The sequence below is a fragment of the Hordeum vulgare genome, unplaced genomic scaffold, assembly GCF_904849725.1.
Source record: "Hordeum vulgare subsp. vulgare unplaced genomic scaffold, MorexV3_pseudomolecules_assembly, whole genome shotgun sequence".
NCBI lineage: Eukaryota > Viridiplantae > Streptophyta > Magnoliopsida > Poales > Poaceae > Hordeum > Hordeum vulgare.
Genome location: NW_025422707.1, coordinates 19,717 through 37,379, shown reverse-complemented (window position 1 = coordinate 37,379; position 17,663 = coordinate 19,717). Strand labels below are relative to the sequence as shown.

General features: G+C 38.2%; 4 protein-coding genes and 1 non-coding gene across 5 annotated transcripts; 2 read left to right on the top strand and 3 right to left on the bottom strand.

Moving 5' to 3' along the window:
- Positions 1-1,808: 1,808 nt before the first annotated feature.
- Positions 1,809-5,225, top strand: LOC123423015 (photosystem I P700 chlorophyll a apoprotein A2). Its single transcript, XM_045107766.1, has one exon. The coding sequence runs from the start codon at positions 2,176-2,178 to the stop codon at positions 4,378-4,380; it is 2,205 nt and encodes a 734-aa protein (XP_044963701.1). The 5' UTR covers positions 1,809-2,175; the 3' UTR covers positions 4,381-5,225.
- Positions 5,226-5,230: 5 nt separating this feature from the next.
- TRNAR-UCU lies at positions 5,231-5,302 on the top strand. The gene has a single exon. It is a non-coding gene; the product is annotated as a tRNA-Arg (tRNA).
- Positions 5,303-5,321: 19 nt separating this feature from the next.
- LOC123423016 (ATP synthase subunit alpha, chloroplastic) lies at positions 5,322-7,045 on the bottom strand. The gene has a single exon (XM_045107767.1). It carries the CDS (start codon positions 6,940-6,942, stop codon positions 5,428-5,430), a length of 1,515 nt encoding a protein of 504 aa, XP_044963702.1. The 5' UTR covers positions 6,943-7,045; the 3' UTR covers positions 5,322-5,427.
- A 2,558-nt stretch (positions 7,046-9,603) lies between these two features.
- LOC123423020 (ATP synthase subunit a, chloroplastic) lies at positions 9,604-10,942 on the bottom strand. The gene has a single exon (XM_045107770.1). The coding sequence runs from the start codon at positions 10,545-10,547 to the stop codon at positions 9,687-9,689; it is 861 nt and encodes a 286-aa protein (XP_044963705.1). The 5' UTR covers positions 10,548-10,942; the 3' UTR covers positions 9,604-9,686.
- Positions 10,943-11,033: 91 nt separating this feature from the next.
- On the bottom strand, positions 11,034-16,181 carry LOC123423013 (DNA-directed RNA polymerase subunit beta''). The gene has a single exon (XM_045107764.1). The coding sequence runs from the start codon at positions 16,163-16,165 to the stop codon at positions 11,732-11,734; it is 4,434 nt and encodes a 1,477-aa protein (XP_044963699.1). The 5' UTR covers positions 16,166-16,181; the 3' UTR covers positions 11,034-11,731.
- Positions 16,182-17,663: the final 1,482 nt, after the last annotated feature.

Here is a 17,663-nt window from a genome sequence, read left to right as displayed (position 1 = left end):
CACTAGCTAAGGGCCCTGATACTACCACTTGGATCTGGAACCTACATGCTGATGCTCACGATTTCGATAGTCATACTGGTGATTTGGAGGAGATTTCTAGAAAAGTTTTTAGTGCTCATTTCGGGCAACTTTCCATTATCTTTCTTTGGTTGAGTGGCATGTACTTTCATGGTGCCCGTTTTTCCAATTATGAAGCATGGCTAAGTGATCCTACTCACATTGGACCCAGTGCTCAGGTAGTTTGGCCTATAGTAGGGCAAGAAATATTGAATGGTGATGTAGGTGGGGGTTTCCGAGGAATCCAAATAACCTCTGGTTTTTTTCAGCTTTGGCGAGCATCTGGAATAACTAGTGAATTACAACTCTATTGTACTGCAATTGGTGCATTGGTTTTTGCAGCGTTAATGCTTTTTGCTGGTTGGTTCCATTATCACAAAGCCGCTCCCAAATTGGCCTGGTTCCAAGATGTAGAATCCATGTTGAATCACCACTTAGCGGGATTATTAGGACTTGGGTCTCTTTCTTGGGCGGGACACCAAATTCATGTATCTTTACCAATTAACCAATTTCTTGACGCTGGGGTGGATCCTAAAGAGATACCACTTCCTCATGAATTTATCTTGAATCGGGACCTTTTGGCTCAACTTTATCCTAGTTTTGCCGAAGGAGCAACCCCTTTTTTCACTTTAAATTGGTCCAAATACGCAGAATTTCTGACTTTTCGTGGAGGACTAGATCCAGTAACCGGTGGTCTCTGGCTGACCGATATTGCACACCATCATTTAGCTATTGCTATTCTTTTCCTAATCGCAGGTCATATGTATAGGACCAACTGGGGTATTGGCCATGGACTTAAAGATATTTTGGAGGCTCACAAGGGCCCATTTACAGGACAAGGCCATAAGGGTCTTTATGAAATCTTAACAACGTCATGGCATGCTCAATTATCTCTTAACCTAGCTATGCTAGGCTCTACAACCATTGTTGTAGCTCATCATATGTATTCTATGCCTCCCTATCCATACCTAGCTACTGACTATGGTACACAACTTTCCTTGTTCACACACCACATGTGGATTGGCGGATTTCTAATAGTCGGTGCTGCTGCACATGCAGCAATTTTTATGGTAAGAGACTATGATCCAACTACTCGATACAACGATCTATTAGATCGCGTCCTTAGACACCGCGATGCAATCATATCCCACCTTAACTGGGTATGTATATTTCTAGGTTTTCACAGTTTTGGCTTGTACATTCATAATGATACCATGAGTGCTTTAGGCCGTCCACAAGATATGTTTTCGGATACCGCCATACAATTACAACCTATCTTTGCTCAATGGGTACAAAATATCCATGCTACTGCGCCTGGCGTAACAGCTCCTGGTGCAACAACAAGTACTAGCTTAACGTGGGGAGGCGGCGAGTTAGTAGCAGTAGGTGGCAAAGTGGCTTTGTTACCGATTCCATTAGGAACCGCAGATTTTTTAGTCCATCACATTCATGCATTTACCATACATGTGACTGTATTAATACTTTTGAAAGGTGTTTTATTTGCTCGGAGTTCCCGTTTGATACCCGATAAAGCAAATCTAGGTTTTCGCTTTCCTTGCGATGGGCCTGGCCGAGGGGGAACATGTCAAGTATCTGCTTGGGATCATGTTTTCTTAGGTTTATTCTGGATGTACAATGCAATTTCGGTAGTCATTTTCCATTTCAGTTGGAAAATGCAGTCGGATGTTTGGGGTACCATAAGTGATCAAGGGGTGGTAACTCATATTACAGGGGGAAACTTTGCACAGAGTTCCATTACGATTAATGGGTGGCTTCGAGATTTCTTGTGGGCACAGGCATCGCAAGTCATTCAGTCTTATGGTTCTTCATTATCTGCATATGGTCTTTTTTTCTTAGGTGCTCATTTTGTCTGGGCCTTCAGTTTAATGTTTTTATTCAGCGGCCGTGGTTATTGGCAAGAACTCATTGAATCTATCGTTTGGGCTCATAACAAATTAAAAGTTGCTCCTGCTACTCAGCCTAGAGCCTTGAGCATTATACAAGGACGTGCTGTAGGAGTAACCCATTACCTTCTGGGTGGAATTGCCACGACATGGGCATTCTTCTTAGCGAGAATTATTGCAGTAGGATAGTGGCTAGGAGGATTTGAAAGGCATTATGGAATTAAGATTTCCCAGGTTTAGCCAAGGCTTAGCTCAGGACCCCACTACTCGTCGTATTTGGTTTGGTATTGCTACCGCACATGATTTCGAAAGTCATGATGATATTACTGAAGAACGTCTTTATCAGAACATTTTTGCTTCTCACTTTGGGCAATTAGCAATAATCTTTCTATGGACGTCCGGAAATCTGTTTCATGTAGCTTGGCAAGGAAATTTTGAATCATGGATACAGGATCCTTTACACGTAAGACCTATTGCTCATGCGATTTGGGATCCTCATTTTGGTCAACCCGCTGTGGAAGCCTTTACTCGAGGAGGTGCTGCTGGTCCAGTGAATATTGCTTATTCTGGGGTTTATCAGTGGTGGTATACAATAGGATTACGCACCAATGAAGATCTTTATACTGGAGCTCTTTTTCTATTATTTCTTTCTACGCTGTCCTTAATAGCGAGTTGGTTACATCTACAACCCAAATGGAAACCAAGCCTTTCGTGGTTCAAAAACGCGGAATCTCGTCTCAATCATCATTTGTCAGGACTTTTCGGGGTAAGTTCTTTGGCTTGGACAGGACATTTAGTTCATGTTGCTATTCCCGCATCCAGGGGGGAGTACGTTCGATGGAATAATTTCTTAGATGTATTACCCTATCCCCAGGGGTTGGGACCCCTTTTGACGGGTCAGTGGAATCTTTATGCCCAAAACCCTGATTCGAGTAATCATTTATTTGGTACCGCTCAAGGAGCGGGAACTGCCATTCTAACTCTTCTTGGGGGATTCCATCCACAAACACAAAGTTTGTGGCTGACTGATATGGCTCACCATCATTTAGCTATTGCATTTATTTTTCTCATTGCCGGTCACATGTATCGAACTAACTTCGGAATTGGGCACAGTATTAAAGATCTTTTAGAAGCGCATACTCCTCCGGGGGGTCGATTAGGGCGTGGGCATAAGGGCCTTTATGACACAATCAACAATTCGATTCATTTTCAGTTAGGTCTTGCTCTAGCTTCTTTAGGGGTTATTACTTCCTTAGTAGCTCAACATATGTACTCTTTACCTCCTTATGCATTCATAGCACAAGACTTTACTACTCAAGCTGCTTTATATACTCATCACCAATATATTGCGGGGTTCATCATGACAGGGGCTTTTGCTCATGGAGCTATTTTTTTCATTAGGGATTACAATCCGGAACAGAATGAGGATAATGTATTGGCAAGAATGTTAGACCATAAAGAAGCTATCATATCTCATTTAAGTTGGGCTAGCCTCTTTCTAGGATTCCATACCTTGGGCCTTTATGTTCATAACGACGTCATGCTTGCTTTTGGTACTCCAGAAAAGCAAATCTTGATCGAACCTATATTTGCCCAATGGATACAATCTGCTCATGGCAAGACGACATATGGGTTCGATATACTCTTATCTTCAACGAATGGCCCCGCTTTCAATGCGGGTCGAAGCCTATGGTTGCCCGGATGGTTGAATGCTGTTAATGAGAATAGTAATTCGCTTTTCTTAACAATAGGACCTGGGGATTTCTTGGTTCATCATGCTATTGCTCTAGGTTTGCATACAACTACATTGATTTTAGTAAAGGGCGCTTTAGACGCACGCGGTTCCAAATTAATGCCGGATAAAAAGGATTTTGGGTATAGTTTTCCTTGTGACGGCCCAGGGCGCGGCGGTACTTGTGATATTTCTGCTTGGGACGCATTTTATTTGGCAGTTTTCTGGATGTTAAATACCATTGGGTGGGTTACTTTTTATTGGCATTGGAAACATATCACATTATGGCAGGGCAACGTTTCACAATTTAATGAATCCTCCACTTATTTGATGGGATGGTTAAGAGATTACCTATGGTTAAACTCTTCACAACTTATCAATGGATATAATCCTTTTGGGATGAATAGTTTATCGGTATGGGCTTGGATGTTCTTATTTGGACATCTTGTTTGGGCTACTGGATTTATGTTCTTAATTTCTTGGCGGGGGTATTGGCAGGAATTAATTGAGACTTTAGCATGGGCTCATGAACGCACACCTTTAGCTAATTTAATTCGCTGGAGAGATAAGCCTGTGGCTCTTTCCATTGTGCAAGCAAGATTGGTTGGATTAGCTCACTTTTCCGTGGGTTATATATTCACTTATGCAGCTTTCTTGATTGCCTCAACATCAGGCAAGTTTGGTTAATTTAGTTTGTTTTTTTGTACTGTATCAGCACCTAGTTCATTACTCTTGATAGAGAGGGAGGATCCGCCTTCTTAAATTTCTTTTTCTATTTATTTTTCCATCTAGGATTAGAACCGTATACTTGATAATAATAGCAACGGCACATTATGGCAAAAAAGAGTTTGATTCAGAGGGAGAAGAAGCGGCAGAAATTAGAACAGAAATATCATTTGATTCGTCAATCTTTAAAAAAAAAGATAAGAAGCAAAGTTTCTCCCTTGAGTTTGAGTGAAAAAACGAAAATGCGAGAAAAATTGCAATCCCTACCGCGTAATAGTGCACCTACACGCCTTCATCGACGTTGTTTTTTGACCGGAAGACCTAGAGCTAACTATCGACATTTTGGGCTATCCGGACACGTACTTCGAGAAATGGTTTATGAATGTTTATTACCGGGTGCAACAAGATCCAGTTGGTAAGGATAAAATACCCTTTCGTATTTGTATGGATTTCTGGAATTGATAATCATAGAGGAGCCCTCTTTACCATTCTGTATAAATGGACTATTCTATTTGTATAGATATGGTAGAGGGACGTATCGAACCCTCTTTTATCCACTAGTTACCCCTCTTTAGTTTAAGAGTATAGAGCAGTTTGGTAGCTCATAAGTCTCATAACCTTGGGGTTGCGGGTTCGATTCCCACTACCGGCCCCATACTCCTTCTTTAATGATATATGCATGATATATACATCATCCATTTGTATCTGGATTTTTTGATTTCCTAAAAGAGTTTTGGTCTAACAGTTTTTTCTCGGAAGAAGACAACAAATAAAAGAAAGAATAAAAGAAAGAATAAAATACGAAAGAAAAGCGTCCATTGTCTAATGGATAGGACAGAGGTCTTCTAAACCTTTGGTATAGGTTCAAATCCTATTGGACGCAATCTTATTTCTATCTATTCTTTAAATAACTATACTAAACTAAAAACAAAGAAAACTTTTTTGCATGATTCAAATAACAAGAGTAGACATGCAAAATAACAAGAGTAGATATGCCAAATTTATTTGTTACTGAAGGGAAAACCGTTCCAGCTGTTCCTGAATAGCTTCCTTCAAAAGGATTTCCGCTTGCTCGGTGAATGTCTTGCTAGAAGATATAATTTCTTGGAATTGAGGTTTAGTATCTTTTAGGTGTTTACGTAACTCATCCAGAAATTTATTTACCTGTTCGATTTCTAACGAATCAAGATATCCTCTTGTTCCGGTATAAATAGTAGCTATCTGCTCTTCCACTGGGAGAGGATTTGCCTGGGATTGTTTAAGCAATTCCCTTAATCGTCGACCCCTTGCCAATTGATTCTGACTTGTTTTATCGAGAGCAGAGGCGAATTGTGCAAAGGCTTGTAACTCTGCGAATTGAGCTAGTTCCAATTTTGATTTGCCAGCTACTTGTTTCATGGCTTTAATTTGAGCCGCGGATCCTACTCTGGAAACAGAAATACCCACATTAATAGCGGGTCGAATTCCGGCATTGAATAGATCCGCCGATAAGAATATTTGTCCATCTGTAATGGAGATTACATTAGTAGGAATATAGGCGGAAACGTCTCCAGATTGAGTCTCAACTATTGGTAAAGCGGTCATACTTCCTTCGCCTAAAAGAGAATTTAATTTAGCGGCTCTTTCTAAAAGGCGTGAATGCAAATAAAAAACATCCCCTGGATAAGCCTCACGGCCGGGAGGTCTTCTTAATAGAAGGGACATTTGGCGATAAGCTTGTGCCTGTTTGGAGAGATCATCATAAATTATTAAAGTATGCCGTTCGCGGTACATAAAATACTCAGCCAGGGCTGCTCCCGTATAAGGAGCGAGGTATTGTAATGTAGCAGGTGAATCCGCCATTTCAGCTACTACAATAGTGTATTCCATGGCCCCCTCCTCATGGAAAGTAGTTACTACTTGAGCTACGGAGGATGCTCTTTGACCGATAGCTACATAAACACATATTACACCTTGCCCTTTTTGATTGAGAATTGTATCTGTAGCTACTGCTGTTTTGCCAGTCTGTCTGTCCCCAATAATTAACTCTCGCTGACCGCGCCCTATAGGAATCATCGAATCGATAGCAATAAGCCCTGTTTGAAGAGGTTCGTATACGGAACGCCTGGAAATTATACTTGGAGCAGGAGATTCAATTAAGCGAGATTCGGAAGCTATAATTTCGCCTTTCCCATCAATAGGTTTAGCCAGAGCATTTACAACACGACCCAAGTAAGCCTCACTCACGGGTATCTGAGCAATTCTTCCTGTTGCTTTTACAAAACTGCCCTCTTGTATCATCAACCCATCGCCCATTAATACAATCCCAACATTTTTGGATTCCAAATTCAGAGCAATACCCCTAGTACCTTCTGCAAATTGGACTAATTCACCCGACATTATTTCACCAAGACCTATAATACGAGCAATCCCATCCCCCACTTGAACTACGCGACCTATATTCTCAATCCCTACTTTCCTATTATATTGTTCAATACGTTCGCGGAGAATTTTATGAATTTCGTCGACTCGAAGGGTTGCCATTAGTGTTTCTTGACTCTTTTTTCGAAAGCAAGGGGAAAAATAATGCCTAAATTCTAAACGAAAGTAGAAGTTCAAGGCCTAATTAATTTAATTATCTCTTCCATTCCAGGGACCCGAGAATGCCAATATTAGCACGAATCGTACGGAAATGTAACTCGGTATTCAAACAACTATTCAGAGTTCCTAGAGCTCCTTGTACGGCCTGTTGGAAAACCCGCTGTCGGACCTGATTCATTGCCCTTTGTTTTTCAAAATAAAGGGTTTCGTTTTTAGACTTTTCTAATTGTTCCAAACTAATAGAAGTAGCATTAATCAAATTTGCTTTTTCTCGTTCTATCTCAGAGTATCCATTCATTCGATACTCATCCGCTTCTAGTTCGACTTTCTGTAATCGAATCCGAGCTTTTTCGAGTTGCTCAATGGTCCCTCTACGCAATTCTTCTGAATTTCGAATAGTACTCAAGATCCTCTGTTTTCGATTATCTAATAAATCTTTTAATGAAAGTAGATTATTTTGTAAGTTTACAACTTTTATGATCTCTTCCCGAACCAAACATGAATCTTTCGATTCATTTGGCTCTCACGCTCCTTTTTTTCTTTTTTTGCTATAGCAATTTCCATATCTTTTTTTAAGTATAAGTAATGAGCCTATCCTCTATCTTATTTTTTATGTTTATATTTCAATATACCGAAACCTATATAAGACTAGATAAATATTAAGAGGACTCTTCCGCCTAGATAAAAATATATCATGGTCAGCAAAGTTGTTTCTTTATTTATATTTGCCCTTTAGTTAATAATTTCAATTTCATTAAGAAAAACTAACTAAATAAATGGAAAATGAAAATTAATAGAATTCTTTTTTTTTTTTCTTCAAATCCAAAAAATTTCTCTTTTTTATACATAGGTCGTCGATTCGGCATTGGTTAAAAAAGGGCAGGGTGCCCCTTCTTTTTTTTTCTAGTAAATAGTTCAAACCATTTTATCGATATGAGTGTTCTATATCAGATAAATTTTACATTAGCTATTTCCCGTTTAAATTCGGTACTAATACTAATATAGTTGTAGAAAGAGTACCTCTTTTTGCCTGGACTTCAAGCAGTTTAGCTTTAACCGTGTTAATGGTCTCACATTCTTGGTTTATAGAGAATCAAAATTGATTTACCAATGAGTCGCGAAATGCTATGGTTCTTCCATATGATTTCTGAATTTATTCAGAAGTAATTCGTCGAGATCGTGCACCCTTTTCTTATTTATCCGAAAAATACTAAAAAATATTCTAAAGTGCAGCCGGATAGATCCAATCTATTCTTGAAATAGACAACTCGCACACACTCCCTTTCCAAAAAAAATCAAAACACCAACCACTACAGTTAGATTTATTAGATTTGTTGCTAAAATATCGGTATTAAGCCCGAAACTGCCAGCGGATGGCCAGTGAGCTAAAAAAACGAAAGAATGGGTTACATTTTTCATATGCTCTCCTCTTATAGATAGGACGAACAAAGAACAAAGTTTTTCGATCACTTACTTCGCTCGCCCTTTTTTGATCGGTTTTTTTAATGCAAATAGATTCAATCTAGTAATTTCTTTTAGATTAAGTCTTAGGTCTTGTTTGACCGGTGAAAGGCTTCCTTTGTTGAAATGTTCCGTTCCCAAAATTCCTAAAATAAAAGGAAAAAACTTTCCACTTTCCTAAACTAAGGACGGGAAATAAGAAGGCGAGCATATCTTCTAAATTAATCATACTCAACTCAGCCCTTCCTAGAATGCGGTATTATCTGTCCCGATAAATAGATAATTCCAGGAGTAATAAATAGGAGTAAATTAAATAAAGTATTGATATAATTGGAATTGCGGAAGCAAATACCAATTTACTAAAAAAAGAAAAAAGTATCTAATCGAAATCGAAAGAACTTTTTTTTTTAGGATTAAACAAAAGGGTTCGCAAATAAAAGCGCTAGTGCCACAACTAGTCCATAAATTGTTAAAGCTTCCATAAAAGCTAGACTAAGCAATAAAGTACCTCGTATTTTACCTTCTGCTTCTGGCTGTCTCGCAATACCTTCTACAGCTTGTCCTGCAGCAGTACCTTGACCAACTCCAGGTCCAATAGAAGCAAGCCCTACGGCCAATCCAGCAGCAATAACAGAAGCAGCAGCAATTAGTGGATTCATGGTGAGTAGTTCCTCGTGTCAAAAAAAAAGAAATGGTTAAGGATACAATCAACCAAAAAATTCTTACTTCTAAGCTCTATTGGGGAGAAGTAAAGTAACTAAAAAGTACAAATTGAAATCAAATTGAAATGTGAATTGTCCGAACTACATAGAAGGGAATTCTATATCCATATATCGGATTAGATAATGAATCTAACCTAGGAATATATAATATAATATCAATATCCTATATACATTTGTTTCTTCTATTTTGTTTGCATATTTTCTCATTTTCTATTGAATCGGATTCTAAAATCATTGCTTAAAGTGGAAACCCGCATAAAAGAGGACTCCACTTATAGATATTAAGGATATTTATTATAGTATAGATCTAGCCTGACTCCACCCTCCTTAATGCATATATACTTTGAAAATTCCATAATATAGTCTATTCTATTCTCTCTCCTACAACTCTAGGCTATATATTCATACGCATTTCTAACTATTGCAACCAAGCAGATTATCTGGAACCATGCATGAATTGAGCTAAGCTGAAAAAAAAAATACTATATTCCAAAACTAGTCAATTCAATGATGACCCTCCATGGATTCACCTATATAGGCTGCGGCTAATGTTGCAAAAATAAGAGCTTGAATACCGCTTGTAAATAATCCAAGAAACATGACCGGTATAGGGATTACTAAGGGGACTAAAGAAACAAGAACAACAACGACTAATTCATCCGCCAATATATTCCCGAAAAGTCGAAAGCTAAGCGATAATGGTTTTGTGAAATCTTCTAGGATGTTAATTGGTAAAAGGATTGGGGTTGGTTTAATATATTTCTCGAAATAGCTCAATCCTTTTTTGCTAAGACCAGCATAAAAATATGCCGCTGACGTGAGTAAAGCTAAAGCAACAGTAGTATTTATATCATTCGTGGGCGCTGCTAATTCCCCATGGGGTAACTCTATAATTTTCCAAGGTAAAAGAGCACCCGACCAATTTGAAACAAAAATAAAAAGGAACATAGTTCCAATAAAGGGAACCCAGGGACCATATTCTTCTCCAATCTGAGTTTTGCTCAAGTCTCGAATAAACTCAAGGACATATTCAAAAAAATTCTGCCCGTCGGTCGGGATGGTTTGTGGATTCCGAACAGCTATGACAACTGAACCTAGCAAGATAGTAATTACGACCCAAGAAGTGATGAGTACCTGGGCATGAATTTGAAAACCTCCTATTTGCCAATAGAAGTGTTGGCCTACTTCTACACCCGATATATCGTATAACCCCTTGAGTGTTTTAATGGAACAAGGTATAATATTCATATTGTCCTCTGATAAAAATTGAACTTCAAAAAAGGAATTCTTTTGATTCAACCATCTCTTTCTCAACTCAGCAACTTGAACTATTAATTTGATATTTAGGATACCAAGAAAGCACATCAGATCATAATATATATCAATACCCTCTAATATATATCAATATTCCCCTTCTTTTTTCTATGCAAAACAAATTCTATGCAAAAAAAGATATAGTAAGTCATTCCATAAATCTACGCAGTTGTCCAAGAATTCACTATATATTCTTAATCAACGATTTCTTATATAGAGAGAACGGCCCTCACAAATTGAAAATACTAATTTGTTAAGAATCAATCGAATTGAAGTCATAGTGTCATCGTTGGCTGGAATCGATATATTCGCGAGATCCGGGTCACAATTTGTATCGACTAAAGAAATAGTAGGAATTCCCAAAATGGCACATTCCCGAAGAGCTATATACTCTTTTTGCTGATCAAGGACGATCACAATGTCTGGCAATCTCGTCATATATTTGATCCCGCCGAGATACCTTTGTAAGGTAGATAATTTTCTCTTCAAGATTGCCACATCTCTTTTTGGGAGATGGTGGAATTTTCCCATTTTTTCTTCCGCTCTTAAGTCTCTAAATTGAGAAAGTCTAGTTTTCGTAATCGACCAATTCGTTAACATACCACTGAACCACTTTTTATTAACATAATGACAACGAGCCCTTATTGCAGCTGATGCTACTAAATCTGTTGCTCTTTTTTTGGTACCAACAATTAAGAAACTTTTTCCCTGACTTGCTGCATCAAAAACTAAATCACAAGCTTCTGATAAAAAACGGGCCGTTCTAGCGAGATTTATAATATGAGTACCTTTACGCTTTGCCGAAATGTAAGGGGCCATTTTAGGATTCCATTTCTTAATACCATGACCAAAATGAACTCCTGCTTCTATCATCTCTTTCAAATTAATGTTCCAATATCTTCTTGTCATTTTTTCCACACTTCCTTTTTTTTTCATCCTAACATTCCATTACGGAATTTATTTCTTTTTGAAGATTAAGAAAGATCCGAAATAGCTTGAAATAAATAAAATAATAATTGTTCTGAGAGAACCTTGTACTAAGAGTTGGCCATTGATACATTGATACATGGTATAAACAAAACCTTAATTTAATGAATTAACTGACTTGTTTTACTTATTAAAATAAAAATCTTAAAAATCTAAAATTTAACCTGTTAGTGTTCTAAGTTCAAAAGTCTAGTAAAGTAAAAAATATGTTTTATGTATCCTTAGGGTTAAATGTTAAATGGGGGTTTTTATGTCTCATAAAAATTGTTTGTTACGTCAGAATCTGAAGAAACTAATTCTGTATGGAGAAACAAAAAATCTCTCATTTCCGACGCGAATAGATTTTTTTTTTTTATTTCGAAATAAAGGTTCTTGTCTTGTGGGGAACGATGCACAAATTTTTGGAATCCGGTACCAACAGGTATAATCCCCCCCAGAACTACGTTTTCTTTCAAGCCTTTCAACCAATCAATGCGACCTCGTAGGGCAGCTTTTGCTAAAACTCGAGCAGTTTCTTGAAAACTTGCTTCAGATATGAAACTTTGGGTATTCAGGGAAGCCCTTGTTATTCCCAATAAGATTGCCCGATAATAGATCGATTCATCCAAAGCTCGCCCTGCTCGTTCCGCTCGCAATAGTCCGATTAATTCCCCAGGCGAAAAAACATTAGACATTCCATCTTCGGAAACCCGCACTTTTGATGTTACTTGGCGTATAATAATCTCTATATGTCTATTATGGATCTGTACCCCTTGGGATCGATAAACCTTTTGGATTTTATTAACCAAAGAAATACGACTTTGGGCTATGGTTAGCTCAGCTCCAATCAAGAATCCCCAAGGGACCCCAAGAATTCTTGGTATACGCTCATTCCAATCCTCAATTCTCCTTTCGAGATTGGGGGATAATGAATCAATTGAACGCGCTTCAAAGATTTGTTCCACTTTTGGAAGACCTTGCGTTATGTCACTAGATCTCGATTTTTCATATATAAACGTAACTAACCTATCTCCCTTGTAAAGGATTTCTCCATAATGACCATTAACAGTTGCTCCTGTAGTGGCCAAATAAGGTTTAGCTGCTCTTATAACAAAGGAATCCATATTTACACTGAAAATTTGACCAGATTTTTTTATGTGCGATTTAAATAGACATACATTTTCACAAATAAATTGTCCAAGGTGAATTATTGCCAATGTCTCTTCCCAAGAATCATGATGGACAAAGTGACAATTCAAAAGGAATGGATCCAACATTATGTTACTATCGAAATTGGAAATCCTTTTATTTTCATCTATTAAAGAGTATTTAAGTTCTTGAAGTACTTGGAAGGTTTGTTTCAAATTGTCAACGAACAAATATTTTTTTAGCAGGATTTTATTATGCGTTAGTAAATAGTAAGATGAAGAAAAATGCGATATACTAGCTACAATAGCCCCTAAGGGCCCAAAAATTTCTAGAATAGGAATTCTAGGATTCCATTCTTTTATCGCATTGGGATGTTTTGAATTCTTGAATAAACCAATTCGAGAACAGTTGGATGCCGACAAAATCATCAAAGATTGGTATTCTTTATTTCGATTCAACAAAGTGCCAATAGCTTCTTGATGTTGGCTAAGTGATTCAATCTTCGCCTTGGAATAAAAAGAATTGCTATTGGCGCGATCTAACCTATTATGGGGAGTCGGTCCTCCACTTGTCCTATCATACCTTTTTCGTGTATACGAAATAGTGGACTTGACTAACTCAATTCTTAGGAAATCGCGAATAAGATCATTTGCTCTTACCTCAACAAGGGAAGCACCAGCCTTTTCTTTTTCTTCTTGTTCCCAATTCACTACTAAGCAAGTTCTAACAAATTGACTATTTGTGTGATAAATTCTTTGAGTTAACTTGCTATTTTCATGATAAATAAAATTGACAAGTCGAATTTGGAGATTATTTTCTTCTTGCAAGAGATCCTGCGGGAAAAGTGTTGCTAAATTTCTTCCTTCGTCCATTTCATATGCCACTGTAGGGCGAACGGAAACAAAATACTTTTCCTTGCTCTTGAGAATTTTTTTCCGTTGAACATAGACCCAATTTTTCTTTTTTTTTGATTCCTTAGAATCTTTTTTTTGTCTTTCTGGCGGTATCAAACACCCACCTAATATCTTATCTGCCTCTTCAGGAAAATGAATATCTCCGGAAAATATTTTGAGTTCCGTATGGCTTTTTTTTCTCTTCACTCGGACCAGTCCGCCTAGTCCACTTCTTGTATTTTTTGTGAGTTGTGTATCCACTCCAATAATACTATTGTCAAGTATCTTTAGGGATGAAGATCTCGGCAAGATATGAAGTTCTTGAAGAATGAAAAAAAACCGATCTACTTCTTTTTGGTATTTTAGACTAAATTCTTTTGTTCCTCGATGCTCAATCAAACCCTCTTTTTTTAAGATGGAATCTTCCTCTGGGCTCTCGTATTCGTCCTCTGAGTCTTCTTCTGAGTCTTCCTCTAAAGTACCATATTTTTCCTCGCCGCTTTCCCCGGGGCTGCCATATTCGTCTTCTGAGTCTTCTTCTAAAGTTCCATATTCGTCCTCTTGGGTCCTATATTTGCTCTCTGGGTTCCCATATTCCTCTTCTGAGTCTTTCTCTAAAGTCCTATATTCGTTCTCTGGGTTCCCATATTTGTTTTCTGGGCTCCCATATTCGTTTTCTAGGGTTTCATATTCGTATTCGTCTTCTAGGATTCCATATTTAGATTCTTCTAGGGTTTCATATTCGTCCTCTCGGGTCCTGTATTCGTGTTCTAGGGTCTCATATTCCTCTTCTGAGTCTTCCGCTCGAGTCCTATATTCTTCTTCTAGGGTCCTATATCTAAATTTAACAATTCCTGAACCCTTTTTATCTTTTCTGTATCGGGGATCGTCAAAATAAGCAAAAATAGTATTTCTACGTAAAACACCCATAAAGGGGATTTCAATCGAAATCCCAAAACAGGATATTAGTTCTTTCTCTTGTTCTTGATGATATTGTAATGGAATGACGAACCTATTTCTTCGCTTTTTCGCCAACAAATCTGAATTATCTTGAAAAATAGAAGGATAGATCAAATTCCAATGGCCATTGGACATGATTCGATCCGACGTTGAATAATCAAGAATTTCCCTATCTTTTTTACCATAAGTATTCATTTGATCTTGATCCTTGTGGAGTGAAAAAGACGCTATACTGGATCTGCACATACTTACGGATAATATCCATAAATGGCTTGTTTTTGGTAATCGACGAAGATTACCATATTGATATTCGGGCGCATGGTAAACATCAGTACTCCAGTGCATTTCGCCGTCTGATTCAGAATAAATATGCTTTTGTACCCTTTCTTTAAAATGTAAAGTGGACGTTCCGGCACGAATCTCCGCAATTACTTGTTCAGATTTTACATATTGATCATTTTGCACTAGAATCAAGCTTTTTGAGGGAATATTCACACTATATAGAATATCTTGACTCTGAATAGTTACATGCAAGTCTATATAACATAGAAAAGCAGGCTGTCCATGACGGGTACGTGTGGGGTGAACCAAATTCTCATTGAATTGGATTTTTCCATTCGAAGGGGATCGTACAAGGTCGGCAGTACCCCCTGTGAATACTCCGCCAGTATGAAAAGTTCTTAATGTTAGTTGAGTCCCTGGCTCCCCAATTGATTGACCCGCAATAATACCTACGGCTTCTCCCAATTCCACCAGATCACTATGAGTAGGACTCCGGCCATAGCATAATTGACAGATCCAAGAAGTGCTTCGGCAAGTAAAGGGGGTTCTAATATATATTGGTTGTGCTCGAAATGGTTGTGCTCGAAAGGCAGTTATGAATCGATTGACTAATCCAATTCCAATATCTTGATTTCGCGCGGCAATGCATCGTGAACCGATATATATATCGTCTGCTAATACACGACCAATTAGTGTTTGGACAAAAAGTTTTTCCGTCATCCCATTTTGAGGACTTACAGAAATACCTCGGATAGTACCACAATCTCTTCTACGCACAATAATATGTTGAACTACTTCAACAAGTCTACGTGTAAGATATCCAGCATCTGCTGTTCGTACAGCAGTATCTACAACCCCTTTGCGGGCTCCATAGCAGGAAATTATATATTCTGTCAAAGAAAGTCCCTCGCGTAAATTGCTTTGAATAGGTAAATCAATCATTTGTCCTTGAGGGTCCGACATTAATCCTCTCATACCTACTAATTGGTGTACTTGAGATGCATTTCCTCTGGCTCCTGAAAAAGACATTAGATAGACTGGATTAGAAGGATCCGTTATCCGAAAATTTGAATTCATTTCTTGTTTCAAATATTCACTTGTCGCATACCATATCTCAACAGATTGGCGTAATTTTTCTACCGCGTGTACAGCCCCATAATAATAGTGTTTCTCCAAAAGAAAACTCTGTTGTTCCGCGTCTTGGACTAACCATCCCTTAGAGGGTATTGTTAAAAGATCCTCGATTCCTAACGAAATCGATGTAGTAGTGGCTTGATAGAAGCCCAGAGTCTTTAGTTGATCCAGTATATGGGATGTATATCCCATTCCAAAATGATCTATTAATCTGCTAATAAGTCGTTTCATACCAGTTCCGTCTATCTCTTTATTATGAAAGACCAGATTGGCCCGTTCCGCCATACATAAGTACCCCCTTTTCGGCTGAGTAGGATTCGACAATTGCTGAGTAGGATTCGACAATGGGCCTGAGTCAGTGATTCGAAAATTTAATTAACTTAATTGCCTCAATCTCAATCTGGATTCGCGTGGCAAATAATGATGATACTAGGGAAATCGGAATGCCCCCCGAAAGCAAAGGGGAGGGGCATCGCCGAATCTAACTTTCTTGTTTAGGTAGTGTATGAATAGGCCTGACTAAATCCTTGTACGGCTTCCTCTATTTCTCTATAAAAAGAAATATGACCAAGAGTGGTTCGAATGTATATCGAACGAATTTCTTTTTTTCTATTTCCCATTATTAGATAGTGAGCATAAATCTCATGATAAGTCCCCAAAGATTCATATTGAATTTCAATCGGAACTTCTCTTGACCCAATGACGCGTTGATCCAGGTTCCATCGTAGCCACAAGGGACTATCTAAACTGATTAGTTTTTGTCTATAAGCTCCCAGTGCATCATAAGAACTAGAAAAATGGGGTTCTTTATCTTTCCTATACTTAGAATTATTATTATTGTAATTGACTTTTAAATTTGGATAGTTTCTGAAACTATTATATCTATTTGCACAAATACCTCGACGCTTTCCAATTGTTAATACATAAAGCCCGATAAGCATGTCTTGGGTTGGTACGCAAATAGGATCCCCAATAGCAGGAGATAAGAGATTCATATGAGAAAACATAAGTAAACGGGCTTCCGCCTGAGCTTCCAAGGATAAAGGTAGATGAACAGCCATTTGATCTCCATCAAAGTCTGCATTGAAACCCTTACACACTAATGGGTGTAAAGAAATAGTACGCCCCTCTACTAAAGTGGGTTGAAAGGCCTGTATGCCTAATCTATGCAGAGTAGGTGCTCTATTTAACAGTACAGGATGTCCCCGCATAACTTCTTGAAGTATTTCCCATACAATGGGTTCCTTTTCCCAAATTTTCCTTTTAGCAATCCTGACATTAGAAGTGGCGCGTTTCGTGATTAAATCGCGAATTACAAATAGCTGAAAAAGCTTTATTGCTATCTCTAGAGGTAATCCACATTGATGTAATGAAAGCGAAGGACCCACAACAATGACAGAACGCCCCGAGTAATCGACCCGTTTCCCAAGCAGAGTCTCGCGAAACCTTCCCTCTTTACCTTCAATTACATCTGAAAGTGATTTGTATACTTTATTGTGACCATCCCTCGTCGGTTGCCCGCGGGACCCACTATCAAGAAGTGTATCCACGGCTTCTTGTACCAATTTTTCCTGGCACATTACTAAATCTGCTGGCGCTAATTCACTTCTTTTTAATAGATAGGCAAGATTGTTGTTCCGACGGATAACTCTCTTATAAAGTTCATTAATGTCTGAAGTCACTACTTTATCTCCAGACCTATAAACAATAGGTCTCAATTCGGGAGGAAGAACCGGTAATAAGCACAAAACCATCCATTCTGGTTCTACATTTGTTTGAATAA

What these genes read in the sequence shown, in the direction of transcription:
- LOC123423015 (XM_045107766.1), top strand. Translation starts at nt 2,176, where the DNA reads ATGGAATTAAGATTTCCCAGGTTTAGCCAAGGCTTAGCTCAGGACCCC.
- LOC123423016 (XM_045107767.1), bottom strand. Translation starts at nt 6,942, where the DNA reads ATGGCAACCCTTCGAGTCGACGAAATTCATAAAATTCTCCGCGAACGT.
- LOC123423020 (XM_045107770.1), bottom strand. Translation starts at nt 10,547, where the DNA reads ATGTGCTTTCTTGGTATCCTAAATATCAAATTAATAGTTCAAGTTGCT.
- LOC123423013 (XM_045107764.1), bottom strand. Translation starts at nt 16,165, where the DNA reads ATGGCGGAACGGGCCAATCTGGTCTTTCATAATAAAGAGATAGACGGA.